We start from the raw sequence: 16,162 nt of genomic DNA, 5'->3' as shown, positions 1-16,162 counted from the left end.
GGTGGCTCAAGCCTGTAATCCCAGCACTTTGGGAGGCCGAGACGGGCGGATCACGAGGTCAGGAGATCGAGACCATCCTGGCTAACACGGTGAAACCCCGTCTCTACTAAAAAATACAAAAAACTAGCCGGGCGAGGTGGTGGGCGCCTGTAGTCCCAGCTACTCCAGAGGCTGAGGCAGGAGAATGGCGTAAACCCGAGAGGAGGAGCTTGCAGCGAGCTGAGATCCGGCCACTGCACTCCAGCCTGGGTGACAGAGCCAGACTCCGTCTCATAAAAAAAAAAAACTCTTAGTCTGTAAGACAGTGGGCCTAACTTGGCCAGAAGGCTCCCTCCCGTCAGGTTTGTTTTCTCTAAAATAAATCAGTCTTGACCGGCAAGCCACCTTTCGTGTTTCTTTCCTCTTTCTTTAATTCTTACACCTTGGGGACCCAACCCCCAACACAGTGTGTCCAGAAAGCAAGACAATTATTCTCAAGCCTTAGGATTTAATGTTGTTTGCCTTACTGAGTTTTGCAATTACTTGGGATCTGTCACTCCTCTCTTCTTGCCTATTCCTCCCTTCCTAATGAAAACATCTGTGCTTGCCTCTCTCACCATTGCAATATATGTGTGTTAGTGTGTGTGTGTGTTTTATCTGATGCATAATAGATGTACATAGTTTCTGAGTACATGTAATAACGTAATACATTCATATAATTTGTAAAAATCAAATCAATGTACTTGGAATACCACCACCTTAAATATTTGTCTTTCTATGCTACAGCCATTCAAATTCTTCTCTTCTAGCTATTTTGTAATTTACAATGGATTATTGTAAACTAGTTACCCTACTGATCTATATAACATTAGGTCTTATTTCTTCCATCAAACCACGTGTAAGTACCCACTAATTAACTTGTCTTTATCCCCCTTCTCCTTTCTACCCTTCCCTCTGGTAACCACCAATCTACTAACTTCATAAGATCCACTTTTTTAGCTCCCACACGTGAGTGAAAACATGTGACATTTGTCTTTCTGCCCTTGGCTTATTTCACTTAACATAATAACCTCCAGTCCCACCCACGTTGCTACAAATGACAAGATTTCATAATTTTTATGGCTGAATAATATTCCATTGTTCATATATACCACATTTTCTTTATCCATTCTTCCACTGGTGGGCATTTAAGTTGATTCCATATTTTGGCTACTCTGAATAGTCCTGCAATAAACATGGAACTTCATGTCTCTTTTTCATATACTGATTTCCTTTTTTTTTTTTTTTTTTTTTTTGATATATACCCAGTAGTGGAATTACTACTATGGTAATCTATTTTTAGTTTTCTGAGGAACCTCCATACTGTTCTCCACAGTGGCTATACTATTAATAATTTACATTCCCACCAACAGTGTAGACACTGTATTTTGAAAGCAGGTAACTTGTTTGACTTCACAGGTTCACAGCTAGAGAGAAATCTGCCACAGGATGAAGCATATCTTTGAGTCTCACCATATCTGATTGAAATGATATCTAGATAAGACTCTCAACTTTAGACTTCTGAGCTGGTGCTAGAACAAGTTAAGACTTCTGGGGCTACTGGAATGGAATGAATGTATTTGTATGTGTGTAAACTTTGTGCGGGCAAGGGGCAGAGGCAGAGCACCACAGTCTGAATGTGTGTCCCCTCCAAAATTCACATTGAAACTTAATCTCCATTGTGGTGGTATTAAGAGACAGAAGTCTTTGGGGATGTGATTAAGTCCATTAGGGCTCTAACTTAAGCAAGTGCTGGAGGGAACTAGCTTAGGCCCCATTTGCCCTCTTCCCAGCTTCTGCCATGTGAGGATGCAATAAGAAGGCCTCACCTTCTTATTGGTCACCAGACACACACACACACACATACAAAGCCTTAATCTTGGACTTCCCAGCCTCCAGACTGGAAGAAATAAATTTCTGTTCTAAATTACTCATTCTGGTATAATATCAGCACAGCCTAAGATGGATGGCAATTTATGTATTCTACCATAAAGTATTCCACTGAATGATTAAACTACAGTTAACTAATCTCATTGTTTCCATTTTTCCCTGTTTCAGTGTTACAATGAATATACTTGAACATGTATCTTTCTGCAACCTCCTCATATTTAATGTGATGCCAGTCAACATCTTAACAGAAGTTTTCCAAAGAACTTGACAAGCTCCTGAAATTCAAATGAAAACAGGGACCAAGAACAGCCAAAAATCCTTTTGAAGAGTAATAATACAGAAATCCTGCCATATCAAAATACATTTTAATGTTCTAAAATAGTAGTATGGTATTGCTACAAGAGACATATCAATACAATAGAGAGCTTAGGACACACATAGGAGGTTTGGTATGTGATAGAGGTGACACTATAGATCAACGGAGGAAAAAAATGTTCAATAAGTGAATCCTCATATTGAAAAAGATAAAATTAGATCTAATGATATGGTTTGGCTGTGTCCGCACCCAAAATCTCATCCTGAATTGTAATCCTCATAATCCCCATGTGTCAAGAGCAGGATGAGGTGGAGGTAACTGGATCATGGGGATGGTTTGCCCTATGTTGTTCTCATGATAGTGAGTTCTCACGAGATGTGATGGTTTTATAAGCATCTGGCATTTCCCCTGCTTGCTTCTTCTCCCTCCTGCAGCTGTGATAAGGTGCCTCCCACCACGATTACAAGTTTCCTGAGGCCTCCCCAGCCATGCTGAACTATGAGTCAATTAAACCTCTTTCCTTTATAAATCACCCAGTCTCCAGCAATTCTTTTTTTTTTTTTTTTTTTTTTTTGAGACGGAGTTTCCCTCTTGTTGCCCAGACTGGAGTGCAATAGCGTGATCTCAGCTCACCGCAACTTCTGCCTCCCGGGTTCAAGCGATTCTCTTGCCTCAGCCTCCCAAGTAGCTGGGATTACAGCCATGTGCTACCACGCCTGGCTAATTTTGTATTTTTAGGAGAGACAGGGTTTCTCCATGTTGGTCAGGCTGGTCTCGAACTCCCAACCTCAGGTGATCCACCTGCCTCGGATTCCCAAAGTGCTGGAATTACAGGCGTGAGCCAACACGCCCAGCTGGGCAGTTCTTTATAGCAGTGTGAAAACAGACTAATACAGACCTCAATCTCATACTACATGTAAAAATAAATTCCAGATGGACAAAAGACCTAAGTGTATGATGAAAAACCTTAAATCTTTTAGTAGAAAACATATAAGCATTTTTTAAAACCAGAGTGAAGAAGATTTCTTTAACAAAATAAAAATAATACAAACTTCAGAAGAAAAACTACATTTTTAATTTAAAATTGTTTACAACAAAATTACGTATTTCAAGGTAAAAAGACACAAACTAGAAGATGAAATCAGGTATTTATACAACCAAGGATCAGCATCTAGAGTACGTACAGCATTCTTAAAACTCAATAAAACAGAAAAACAAACAAAACAGGCAATATAAACCAGCAGTTCACCAGCGAAGATGTCCAAATGGCAAAGATGTTCAACTTCACTACTCAAGAAAATATAAACTTTAAAAAGATGTCTGTATCCAGTAGATTGGTAAAATATTATAAATTTATATATATAACACCAAGTGTTTTGGGGGGTTTTTTTGTTTTAAGTTCTGAAGTACATGTGCAGGATGTACAGGTTCCATAGGTAAATGTCTGCCATGGTGGTTTGGTGCACCTATCAACCCGTCACCTAGGTATGAAGCCCAGCATGCATTAGCTATTTTTTCTGATGCTCTCCCTCTCCCTGTCCTCCACCCAACAGGCCCCAGTGTGTGCTGCTCCCCTCCCTGTGTCCACATTTATGTGTCTCATTAATACCAAGTTTCGATAAGCAGAAAAACAAGACCTCAAATTCCTGGTGAGGCCAGGCATGGTAGCCCATGCCTGTAATCCCAGCACTCTGGGAGGCTGAGGCGGGAAGATCACCTGAGGTCAGGAGTTCGAGACCAGCCTGGCCAATATGGTAAAACGCCGTCTCTACTAAAAATACAAAAATTAGCTGGGCATGGTGGCAGCCCCCTGTAATCCCAGCTACTCAGGAGGCTGAGGCAGAAGAATTGCTTGAATTCAGGAGGCAGAGGTTGCAGTGAGTCGAGATCGCACCACTACACTTCAGCCTGGGGGACAGAGTGAATCTCCATCTCAAAATATATATATATACACACACACACACACACATATACATATATACACACATATATACATATATATACATATGCATATATATGTATATATGTGTATATATATATACATATATATACATATATATGTATATATATGGCCCAGGAATTTGAAGAAAATGGTAACTTCTGGAGAGGGAAAGAGAAAGGAAAGGAGAGGTGGGTTGACCTTTCTTTGGTGTTTTGATCAAAAGCAGCTCTATAGCAAACATGGCAAAAGGTTAACATCTATTCATCTCAATGGTAAGTACAAAGGTATCTGTTATATTACTTTTGTAATTTGCTGTAAATTCAAATTGTTTCATAATTGAAAATAGTTTTAACTGAGTTTTATAATGATTAAAAAATTAGGCCAGGTGTGGTGGCTCACACCTGCAATCCCAGTACTTTGGGAGGCTATGGCAGGTGGATTGCCTGAGGTCAGCAATTCGAGACCAGCCTGACCAATATGGTGAAACCCCACGTCTACTAAAAATACAAAAAATCAGCCAGGCGTGGTGGCATGCGCCTGTAGTTCCAGCTACTCAGGAGGCTGAGGCAGGAGAATCGCTTGAACCCAAGAGGCGGAGGTTGCAGTGAGCCGAGATCGTGCCACTGCACTCCAGCCTGGTGACAGAGTGAGACTCCATCTCAAAATGAGCAAACAAACAAAAAAAACAATTATGAATATTTTAGGTGTAGTATTGGTATTGTGGTTTTGGGGGAGTTTTTTGTTTGTTTTTTGCGTTGTTTTCAAGAGATGAGGTCTCTTCATGTTGCTGAGGCTGGAGTGCAGTGACTATTTACAGGTCTGATCATAATGCACTGCAGCCTCTTACTCCCAGGCTCAAGCAATACTCCCATCTCAGCCTTGGGAATAGCTGGGACTATAGGTGCGAGTCACTATGCCTGACATTATTTTTTAATTGTGGTAAAATATAAATAACATAAAATTTACCATTTAAAACCATCTTAAATGTACAGTTTAGTGGCATTAAGCACATTCACATTGTTTTGCAACCATCACAACCATCGATCTCAAGGACGTTTTCATCTTCCCAAACTGAAACTCTGTATCTGTTAAAAATAAATAAATAAATAAATAATTCCCCAGACTGGGCATGGTGGCTCACGGTTGTAATCCCAGCACTTTGGGAGGCCGAGGCGGGCAGATCACGAGGTCAGGAGATCGAGACCATCCGGGCTAACGTGGTGAAACCCCGTCTCTACTAAAAATACAAAAAATTAGCTGGGCGTGGTGGCGGGCACCTGTAGTCCCAGTTATTAGGGAGGCTGAGGCAGGAGAATGGCGTGAACTCAGGAGGTAGAGCTTGCAGTGAGCCTAGATCGTGCCACTGCACTCCAGCCTGGGCAACAGAGTGAGACTCAAAAAAATAATAAATGCCAGAATGAGTAGCAAAAAAATAAATACATAAATAAATAAATAACTCCCCAATCTCCCCTTCCCTTGGCCTCTGATAATCACTATTCTGCTTTCTGTCTATATGAATTTGACTATTCCTGGCACTTCATATAAAGAGAAGTATCTGTTCTTTTGTGATGGGCTTATTTCATTTGGCATAAAGTCTCCAAGGTTTATCTACATTGTAACATTCTAACATGTCAGAATTTTATAGTTTTTAAGGCTAAATATTCCATTGTATGGATACTCCACATATTGTGTATCCATTCCTCTGCTGATGGACACTTGAGTTATGTTTTAGAGTTCACATCTCTTTACTCAGATGCATACTCAAATATTTTTAAATTAAATTATAAGGCATCTGATATTTGCTTCAAAATAGTCCTGGCTGGGAAGAAAGAGCAGTGGGACAGGGAGATAACAAATGAAACAAGAGGCCAGGCATGGTGTCTCATGCCTGTAATCCCAGCATTTTGGGAGGCCGAGGTGGGCGGATAACGAGGTCAGGAGATTGAGACAACCGTGAACCCCGTCTCTACTAAAAATACAAAAAAATTAGCCGGGCACGGTGGCAGTCGTCTGTAGTCCCAGCCAGTCGGGAGGCTGAAGCAGGAGAATGGCGTGAACCCAGGAGGCGGAGCTTGCAGAGAGCCGAGATCAGGCCACCATACTCCAGCCTGGGTGACAGAGCGAGACTCTGTCTCCAAAAAAAAAAAAAGATACAAGATGTCACTTTTCCTTATGAGAGCAGCAAAGATCAGAAACATTGATACCACCATATATACTGCCAGGATATGGGGAAACAAACTGTTTCATACATTGTTGGCAGGAATGTAAATTAATTTCTTTGGAGGGTTCTATCAAAGTTGAATTTGCACATTTCCTTCAACCAAGATATAACTTCTAGGAATTTATCCTCATACATAAGCTCACACACATATGAAGAAGCGTATACAAGAATACTTGCTGCAACAATGTTTACAACAGCCCAAGTCTGGAAACAATTTAAATGTCTATCAGTAGGGAAATGACTGCAAAAATCACAGTACATTACAAAAACATGGAAATACAATGAAATACTATTTAACTTCAAAAATGAAGCAGTTCAACTTTCGAGATAGTGTCCATAAATATGTTAAGGGGGAAAAAAGCAAGATACTAAAGAGGGTAACACTATTCAACCAGACATTCACATGGTTCAATTTCTGGCTACCACAGATCAAAAAACCTAAAATCTCCCACAACACAGGCCAGGCACCACACTCTGGCCCATGCCTATAATCCCAGCCCTTTGGGAGGCTGAGGCAGATGGACTGCTTGAAGCCAGGAGTTCAAGACCAGCCTGGCCAACGTGGTGAAATATCATCTCTACCAAAAATACAAAAAAAAATGTAGCTGGGTGTAGCGGTGTGTCCCTATAGTCCCAACTACTTGGGAGGGTGAGGTGGGAAATCACTTGAGCCTGGGAGGTAGACACTGCAGTGAGCTGTGATGTCACACCACTGCACTCAAGCCTGGGAGACACTGCGAGAACCTGTCTCTAAAAAAAAAAAAACTAGAAATGCTGGATAAATTATAACTAATGTCTTTTAAATACATAAGTAAGCTCAAAAGAAAGGGAAATTTCGGCCGGGCGCAGTGGCTCAAGCCTGTAATCCCAGCACTTTGGGAGGCCGAGACGGGCGGATCACAAGGTCAGGAGATCGAGACCATCCTGGCTAACATGGTGAAACCCCGTCTCTACTAAAAAATACAAAAAACTAGCTGGGCGACGTGGCGGGCACCTGTAGTCCCAGCCACTCCGGAGGCTGAAGCAGGAGAATGGCGTAAACCCGGGAGGCGGAGCTTGCAGTGAGCTGAGATCTGGGGTGACAGAGCGAGACTCCGTCTCAAAAAAAAAAAAAGAAAGGGAAACTTCTTACTGAGGGGTAGGATGGAGAAAGGCATCTTTACTTTTTACTTTATCCACTTATTTTTATGTTATAATCAATGTGTATTACTTCCGAAATTTAAAAAAATGAAAGCACTCTGAAAAAAGCTGCTATGGATTTAATAATCAATACGACCTCATGAATAACTAAAGCAATGTAATCTGACAGCAACTTTTTGAGTATAGCAGCCACTTTTTTATCCAATTTAATTCAAAATTACTGACACCTACTAAGTACAAGAGACTGTGCTGGCCTCTGGCTAATAGCAAAATGAGGTCCTTATCTTTTAAGGAGCTTAGAATACGTGAGAAAGAACAAGTAAGGAGACAAAAATATCTGTAATATAGGACAGAACATGAAACTCCTCGTTTTCTGCACCAAAATTTGAGAACTAAATGTTTAAAATCCCAGTTTCCGGTTAGTATCCCATCAGAGCCCAAAACCAGCCAGTCAGACATTACAGTTGACCCTTGAAACAACACTAGTTTGAACAGCAAGGGTTCCACTTATACAAGGATTTTTAAACCAAACATGGATCGAAAATACAGAATTCATGGGATCTGACACTCACATACATGAAGGGTAGACTTTTCTTACAAGCAGGATTTCAGTATACCCTGGAGAATGGGTGGGAGGTGGATATTCTGGAACCAGTCTCCTATATATACCATACACTGAGGAACAAAGTGTATTTTAGACTTTCCATTACAGGCTATTTTGTTTTGTTTCATTTTGTTTTGAGTTAATCCACCCATAAAGCATTTTTTTTTTCCAGATGGAGTTTCACTCTTGTTGCTCAGGCTGGAATACAATGGCATGATCTTGGCTCACTGTAACCTCTGCCTCCCGAGCTCAAGCAATTCTCCTGTCTCAGCCTCTGGAGTAGCTGGGATTACAGGCATGTGCCACCACGCCCAGATAATTTTGCATTTTTAGTAGAGATGGGGTTTCTCCATGTTGGTCAGGCTGGTCTTGAACTCCCAACTTAAGGTGATCTGCCCACCTCGGCCTCCCAAATTGCTGGGATTACAGGTGTGGGCCACCGCACCCAGCCCCCATGAAGCATTTCTGACAATGACCGCATTGCATTTACTCACTCGTGGCAAAACTGTAGTTACGCATACAGCTGTTCTGTTTTGTTTTTTTTCCTGAGACGGAGTCTTACTCTGTCGCCCAGGCTGGAGTGCAGTGGCAAGATCTCAGCTCACTCCAAGCTCCACCTCTAAGGTTCATGCCATTCTCCTGCCTCAGCCTCCCAAATAGCTGGGACTACAAGCACCCACCACCACGCCCAGCTAATTTTTTGTATTTTTAGTAGAGACAGGGTTTCGCCATGTTAGCCAGGATGGTCTCGATCTCCTGACCTCGTGATTCGCCCACCTTGGCCTCCCAAAGTGTGGGATTGCAGGTGTGAGCCACCGCGCCCCGCCATGTACAGTTATTAGTACACAGTTTCCATAGCCTTTGTGATCTCATCCCACAAATGAATCCTCAATTGTTTTCTTCCTTTGGTTTGTATATCTGCTAATACTGCCACATTGACTATATCAATACTACTCAGTCAAAAATAACTAAATCCTCCCCATAGTTCTATAATTGCTAATTTGAAAATTAAATATAAATACAGCTGTGATGGATTCAAGATCCTTCTCCATCTCCAATCACTGAACATCCTACAGGCAACAGTCAGACACTTGTGAAAAGGATTATGGCACAGCAAGATGTGTTCTCATTTACTAAGAGCACAAATACAGCAGAAAAAAAGGAATCCTTCCTCTAAAAGTGACTGACCATGAAATTTACAAACTTTTATGGCAGTTAGAATAAAAACCCCAAAATCAACACACATTCAATCTTTGGCAACCTAAACGGGTTTTGAAAATATCAAAAACTTAGAAAAGTTCAAACATTCTGTTCATGCCAGGGTAGTCCAGCTTTGCCCATGAGAACACTGTTATAAGCTGTTGATGATTTCCAGTTCTAAAAAGGTTCCACAGGCAGTCTTTTAGGTTGCAAAGCTAGTCGACATCACCTATTTCTCTTGAGGCAGTAAATTAGTTGTATAGCCCAGAAAAATTACTCTATCCAATCCAAGCAGTTATAAAAAATTCAGAATAATCACAAGGCCACAATACTGTTTATTGTTCAATCTTGCCCTTTATGAAACTGGACATGGCAACTGCTGACACATATAGGCAATAGTTCTGGTTTCAGACAGAGATAATAATAAATCTTTAAATATTATGTATCAACTCATAGAGGGTTGCCAGACTGGGAAAATACTACTTACCTATGAGACACCAGTAAAAGCAAATACCATGAGGTTAGGATGTTGACTATCTATAGCCTGGATACCCTAAAACTGTATGAATACCTTCAAAGAAACTCACTGACATATTTCTGGTAGTACACTGAAGCATCACAAGCAATCAGACTTGCATCTCATCCTCAACAATCTGATAATTACCACTGTATTCCAAAAGTCAGGAAAGAATCAATGTCATTTCCTACCTTCAGGTTCTCTGGAGGCTTTCCTAAATGCTAACCCAGTCCAAGAAATAAAAATGTCTAACTATCAGTAAAGGATTGCTCCAACTCCTGTTTTGATGTGCTTCTTTAAAACAAAAACAAACAAAAAAGTTTAAAAAGAAAGAAACAAAGGCCCAAATAAGAATAACATATTAAGTAAAAAAAAAAAAAAAAGATAAAACGTAGAATTGAAAAAGAAAAACCAGTAAGAATGCTATTTAGTAGAGGCAGTAAGGAGAAACGGTTGACTAGTCCCGCTCTGGAGCCCTGGAGCCAGCATGCCTAGCTTACTGCCAGTGTAATCTTAAGCAAGTTTTTTTTTTTTAACTCTGCCCTACTTCCCTCTTCTGTACAATGAAAACAACAAAAGTAACAATCTCAGAGTCAAAGAATAAATAAGTTAAATCACGTAAAACAGCTAGAATTTGGCCACTTTTAACTAAACAGATAGATAAAAGTCCAAAATTTCACCACTACTCTGTTGATGAGGCTGTTGGAAAACAGGCAGTCTCATACAGTAATTAGTACTAAGCCTTAGGGAGGGCAATTTGGAAAACACACGTTTGAGAATTTATCCCACTGACCCTCTTGACTAGGTGAGAAAAGACAGATAATACCACTTTTTAATTTTATACTGGAAAGTCAAATGCCCATGAAGAGACATTAAATCAAGAATGGCAAATTCACACACACACAAAATTAAAATTAAAAAAGAAATTAAAAAAAGAATGGCAAATTCAAAACATGGAACACTATGCAGCAGTTTTTTTAAAAAAAATTGAATGACGACACTGATTTTTTTATAAGAAAAATACATCTAAGATAACTAAAAAATGCAAGATGTAGAACAGTGGAAAGTATGCAACCCTTTGCACAAAAAGAGACTGAAAAACTAGGAAACATCCTTGCTTGTTCTGCACTAAGAGAAACTAACCAGGAAGGAACTGGACAGATGGAAGACTAGACGGGAGAAAAATTTCCAACTGTGTGTGTGTGTGTGTGTATCTGCTTTATTAGCTATATATTTTACTTATTCAAATATAAAATTTTAAAAAGTACTTTTAAAGTGTCAGAGATACAGTTCAAGAACTCAAATGTTGGCCAGGCGCAGTGGCTCATGCCTGTAATCCCAGCACTTGGGAGGCCAAGGCAGGCAGATCACCTGAGGTCGGGAGTTCCGGACTAGCCTGACCGACATGGAGAAACCCTGTCTCTACTAAAAAAAAAATACAAAATTAGCCGGGAGTGGTGGTGCATGACTGTAATCCCAGCTACTTGGGAGGCTGAGGCAGGAGAATCGCTTGAACCCAAGGGGCGGAGGCTGCGGTGGGCCGAGATCGCGCCATTGCATTCCAGCCTGGGCAACAAGAGCGAAACTCCATCTTAAAAAATAAATAAATAAATAAATAAATAAATAAATAAAAACTCAAATGTTAGCTGCAATTATTATTATCAGCAAAATCAAAATACTTTCTTTCTGAAGACTTTTTCTTACTCCCTCTGGACAGAAACCTCCTCTCCCTCCTCTAGTTATCAAGTTATTGTTTAAGGAATTTATTACTTTCTACTCCAGTGCAAGTAGAGTAAGGAGTTGGTCAATGTTTCATTCATTTTTAATATCCAAGAAGCCTTGCTTGCACATAGTAGGTACAAACATTTTGGAGTAACAGTAACCTTACAAGTACTCCCAAAAAAAAGGTGACCATTTATAAAAAGATTGTACTCTGTCGTTAATCCTAAGACCTGAAAATTGAAGAAGTTTAATAACTGCTAGCAACTAGTAGTTGCTAATATTCTTTCAACTACTGCCCATCCAAAATCGCGCCTTTCACTTTTTCCTTTTTTCTCAGACTGTCCCTGACATTGACATCACGTTCCAAGCCAAGACTCTACATGTACTAACTCTCTGTAACTCACTGCAAACTCTGAAATGTCTTCTCTCATAAGTCCCAACATCTGATGTATCGCTCCTGTCAAAAGGGCATTTGTTGTCTCCTCTTAGATGTTCACATATCAGTGAGTGAATAAAGTGCCCTTAACTGGAGAAGACCTAACACTTGATTCCTAGTTCGCTCAGTATTTTGTTTGTTCTCCTGGTACGGCGGGTATTCTGTAACGGACTGCTCAGTAGCCCAATTCTAAATGTCATCCCAGCATACCAAATACTCCACTGACAGCTCAACAGTCACTTTTCATGCAGGCCCCTCCCCTTCCCTCCTCCCTCAATCCTCAAGAGCTCCTTCTCTCATACTGACAGACACACTGGCAGTTCAGAAGACCTTTTCCTCAAGCGTCCTTCCCTGCACGTACAAGACCACCTCTCCAGCTCTCATCATCCCGCGAGCCAATACAGTCCCTAATAACAACCCCTTCCAGCCAATCCAAATCACAACCTAAGTCTCTTCCCAAGAACCAGGCTTTATAGCCTTTCCCAACAAGTACACACTTGACAGCTCGACACGAGCTTCCTCAAAAATCCTTTTCCCCTCACTCCCCTCCTAACCCATACACTGGCTCTTTTCTCGCAATCATTTACCCACCCTGGCTTCCCCATAATTCGCAGCCCGGTTTCCTAAACATGCTCTACGCTCTCCTCTCCCTGCTTTCTGCTCCCCACCCCCTTTCCACCGCTGACAGCTCAGTCACCTCCATCCCCCTGTGGCTGCACCCTCCCCCGCACCCTCCCCTTGACAGCTCAAGAGTGGGCTCCCGGTGCCCCGCTCCAGGCCCTCCCGCGACGTCCCTGGCCCAGGGTCGCCTCGCCCGCGGGGATGGCTCCACTCACCCGCTCTCCCGCATCACGTTGCTGTCCCCACAGTCGCAGGCGCCCCCGGCCTGGCTACGGAACATGTTGAAGTCGTGTCCAGTGTGGTCGCCCTGGTGGAAGCACTCGGCGCACAGTGACATGCAGGGCGAGATGCCGCACGTCCGGCAGCGGTAGGCCACGAAGTTGGCTGTCCAGACCAGGCCGCAGAGCGCCGCGGGATCGTAGGCCCGCACCGCCGCGCAGAACTCGTCGTAGCCGCCGCCGCCCGCCAGAAGGCACTTACACCACTCCAAGGCCTCCTCCTCGGCGGCCCCCGGACCGCCCCCGCCTCCGGCCGCCGCCGCGTCCTCGCCGCCAGCAGCCGCGGCCAGCGGCCGCTCGGCGCTCAGCACCCGCTCCAGCAGCGCCTGCAGCTCCTCAGCACCTGCGCGGTTGTCCGGCCGGCTGAGGGCCGCCTTGAGGTGCGCGGCGGTGGCCGCCTTGTCTAGGGCCAGCCCCGACGCGGGCAGCTCGGGCTGTGACGGCTGCTGGCCCCCGACGGCCGCCGCGGCCGCCGCCGCCATGATGAGAGCTCAGAATTTGGAGAGTCCAGGGCCAGCGGCTCCTCCAGGGAGAGTGAGGGAATAGACTGCTGCGACTGCTCGGCCCGCCCAACTCTCGCGATACCCGGAGCGTCCGCGTTCCTCCGCCCGCAGCCCCGCCCCTGCACACGCCCCCTCGGGCTGCAGAGCCTTCTCCCCGCCCTCCCGCCTGGGTGCCTCTGGACCAAGCTAGGCTCCCAACTTTCTAAGTTAAGAGCTACTGAAATAAAGGACTCACCTTATAGGAAGTCTTTAATAAGGGCAATTATTTCTTTATTTGCATAGACTACAGGAATTATTCACATCATCTTTCAGATGTACTTTAGGCATCTGCATTTTAAGATGTACATTCCTATTGTTATCAAAGTCCAGCAGGCGACAGAGTGAGACCCCCAACTTAAGGAAAACAAAAACTGTAGGAAGAGCAATCCAAAGAAAAACAGAAGGTCGGGCGCAGTGGCTCACACCTGTAATCCCAGCACTTTGGGAGACCGAGGCAGGTGGATTACTTGAGGTCAGGAGTTTGAGATGAGCCTGGCTGACATGGTGAAACCCTGTCTCTACTGAAAATACAAAAATTAGCTGGGCGTGGTGGCGCACGCCTGTAATACCAGCCACTCGGGAGGCTGAGGTAGGAGAACCCCTTGAATCCAGGAGACAGAGGTTGTAGTCAGCCAAGATCACGTCACTGCACTCCAGCCTGGGAGACAAAGCGAAACTCCGTCTCAAAAAACAATAACAACATCAAAGAAGAACAGAGGTGTTTCCAATCCATAACCGTGTGTTTGAAATGAATGAAACATAATTAAGACAGGTTATTTTACAGTCCTGGTCTTCTACATTAGTTAAGTATGTCACGATCATCATATAACAGTGATAAGTTAAATTTGCCCAATAATTTTATGAATCACTAAATTATAAACTAAATAAAACTTTATGTATTAACTTTACATGCTAAAACTTTGTATGCTTTAACTCATTCGATTCTCATAACAGAAAACTTTGAATTCTACCATTCCTAGGAAGTAGCAGCCTCAGACATTTCTCTACTTCGTCATCATCCATTCACTCTTTTCCTTCTTCCTTTAATAATGCAAAGAGGTGTCCATCCACAGGCTTAAACACAGTCCTGCAATCCTTTTACTTAACCACTGGATCCTGCCTTCTCAGGATCCCAACTCTATCCAATATCCTCTTGTATTTTTAACACCTCTCTTTCTACTAGCTCAATGCTTGTCAGAATTTGTCTCCTCCTGTCTTAAAAATAATTGAAAAAACAATAAAGCTTCCCCCATTACTAAGCATCAACCATTCTCTTCTTTTCGTAGGCCACTTTTCTCTTTTCTTTTTCTTTTTCTTTTTTTCTTTTTTCTTTTTTTTTTTTTTTTTTTTTTGAGACAGGGTCTCACTGTCGACCAGGCTGGAGTGCAGTGGTGCAATTTCAGATCACTGGAAGCTTTGCATCCCGGGTTCAGGCGATTTTCCCACCCCAGCCGCCGGAGCAGCTGGGACCACAGGCTCGCGCCATCACACCCAGCTAATTTTTGTATTTTTAGTACAAGGTCTCCTTAAGTTGCCCAGGCTGGTCTCAAACTCCGGTCTCAAGCGATCCGCCCATCTAGGCCTTCCAAAATGCTGGGATTACAGGAGTGACCACCGCGTCTGGGGCCACGTTTAATTGTTCATATTTACTCTTTCTTCTTTCTAAACTTCCATTCGCTCCACAATCTGCTGCAACTTGATTTCTGCTCCTAATTTATGAAGCTCGATCTCTTTCCAGTATTTGACACCACTACCTATTCTTTCATTTCCACTCCTTTTTTTTTTTTCTGGGACGGAGTCCCGCTCTGTTGCCCAGGCTGGAGTGCAGGGGCACGATCTCGGCTCACTGCAAGCTCCGCCTCCCGGGTTCACGCCATTCTCCTGTCTCAACCTCCCGAGTAGCTGGGACTACAGGAGCCCGCCACCACGCCCGGCTAATTTTTTTGTATTTAGTAGAGACAGGGTTTCACCATGTTAGCCAGGATAGTCTCGATCTCCTGACCTCGTGATTCGCCTGCCTCAGCCTCCCAAAGTGCTAGGATTACAGGCGTGAGCCGCCGCGCCAGGCCCCTCCACTATCTCTTCTTTGGGTTTCTTTGACATCACCACTTCTGTGAGAATTGCAAGTGACACAAATGACCTAAAAATTGGGAAACAAAGTTACAATAAAGTAAGGCATGAGAATGGCGAAGGAGGTAAAGGTGAATGGAGATCGCTACTTTTTTTTTTTTTTTTTTTTTTTTTTTTGAGACGGAGTCTCGCTCTGTTCCCCAGGCTGGAGTGCAGTGGCCGGATCTCAGCTCACTGCAAGCTCCGCCTCCCAGGTTTACGCCATTCTCCTGCCTCAGCCTCCCGAGTAGCTGGGACTACAGGCGCCCACCACCTCGCCCGGCTAGTTTTTTGTATTTTTTAGTAGAGACGGGGTTTCACAGTGTTAGCCAGGATGGTCTCGATCTCCTGACCTCGTGATCCGCCCGTCTCGGCCTCCCAAAGTGCTGGGATTACAGGCTTGAGCCACCGCGCCCGGCCGAGATCGCTACTTTTTGAGCCGAGACTTGGGAAACAAGAAGAGTCACTCTGGGCCATACAACAAAGTGACTTTGACTTTCTCTTCCGCATCCCTTTCACTCTGTCTTTCCCCATCCTTTGAGGGTCCGCAGGTACTCATGGCAAACTAGAGGGTAACGAGCAGGCGACAGGCGGCGAGGACTGGCC

General features: G+C 43.4%; 1 protein-coding gene across 3 annotated transcripts in view; it reads right to left on the bottom strand.

Annotated features, from left to right (window-relative positions):
- The window catches only part of UBR3 (ubiquitin protein ligase E3 component n-recognin 3), a 260,446-nt gene extending 246,978 nt beyond the window's left edge, over positions 1–13,468 (bottom strand). For 2 of the 3 annotated variants that reach the window (XM_026454176.1, XM_026454177.1), the window contains exon 1: positions 12,843–13,387. In XM_026454176.1, coding sequence (XP_026309961.1) covers positions 12,843–13,387 — 545 coding nt within the window. Of the gene's footprint in view, positions 1–12,842 lie in introns of all 3 variants that reach the window. The other variant, XM_026454174.1, reaches the window with a different exon arrangement.
- Positions 13,469–16,162: the final 2,694 nt, after the last annotated feature.

Source organism: Piliocolobus tephrosceles, chromosome 11, assembly GCF_002776525.5.
Source record: "Piliocolobus tephrosceles isolate RC106 chromosome 11, ASM277652v3, whole genome shotgun sequence".
Taxonomy (NCBI): domain Eukaryota; kingdom Metazoa; phylum Chordata; class Mammalia; order Primates; family Cercopithecidae; genus Piliocolobus; species Piliocolobus tephrosceles.
This window is presented reverse-complemented; position numbering and strand designations above follow the sequence as displayed.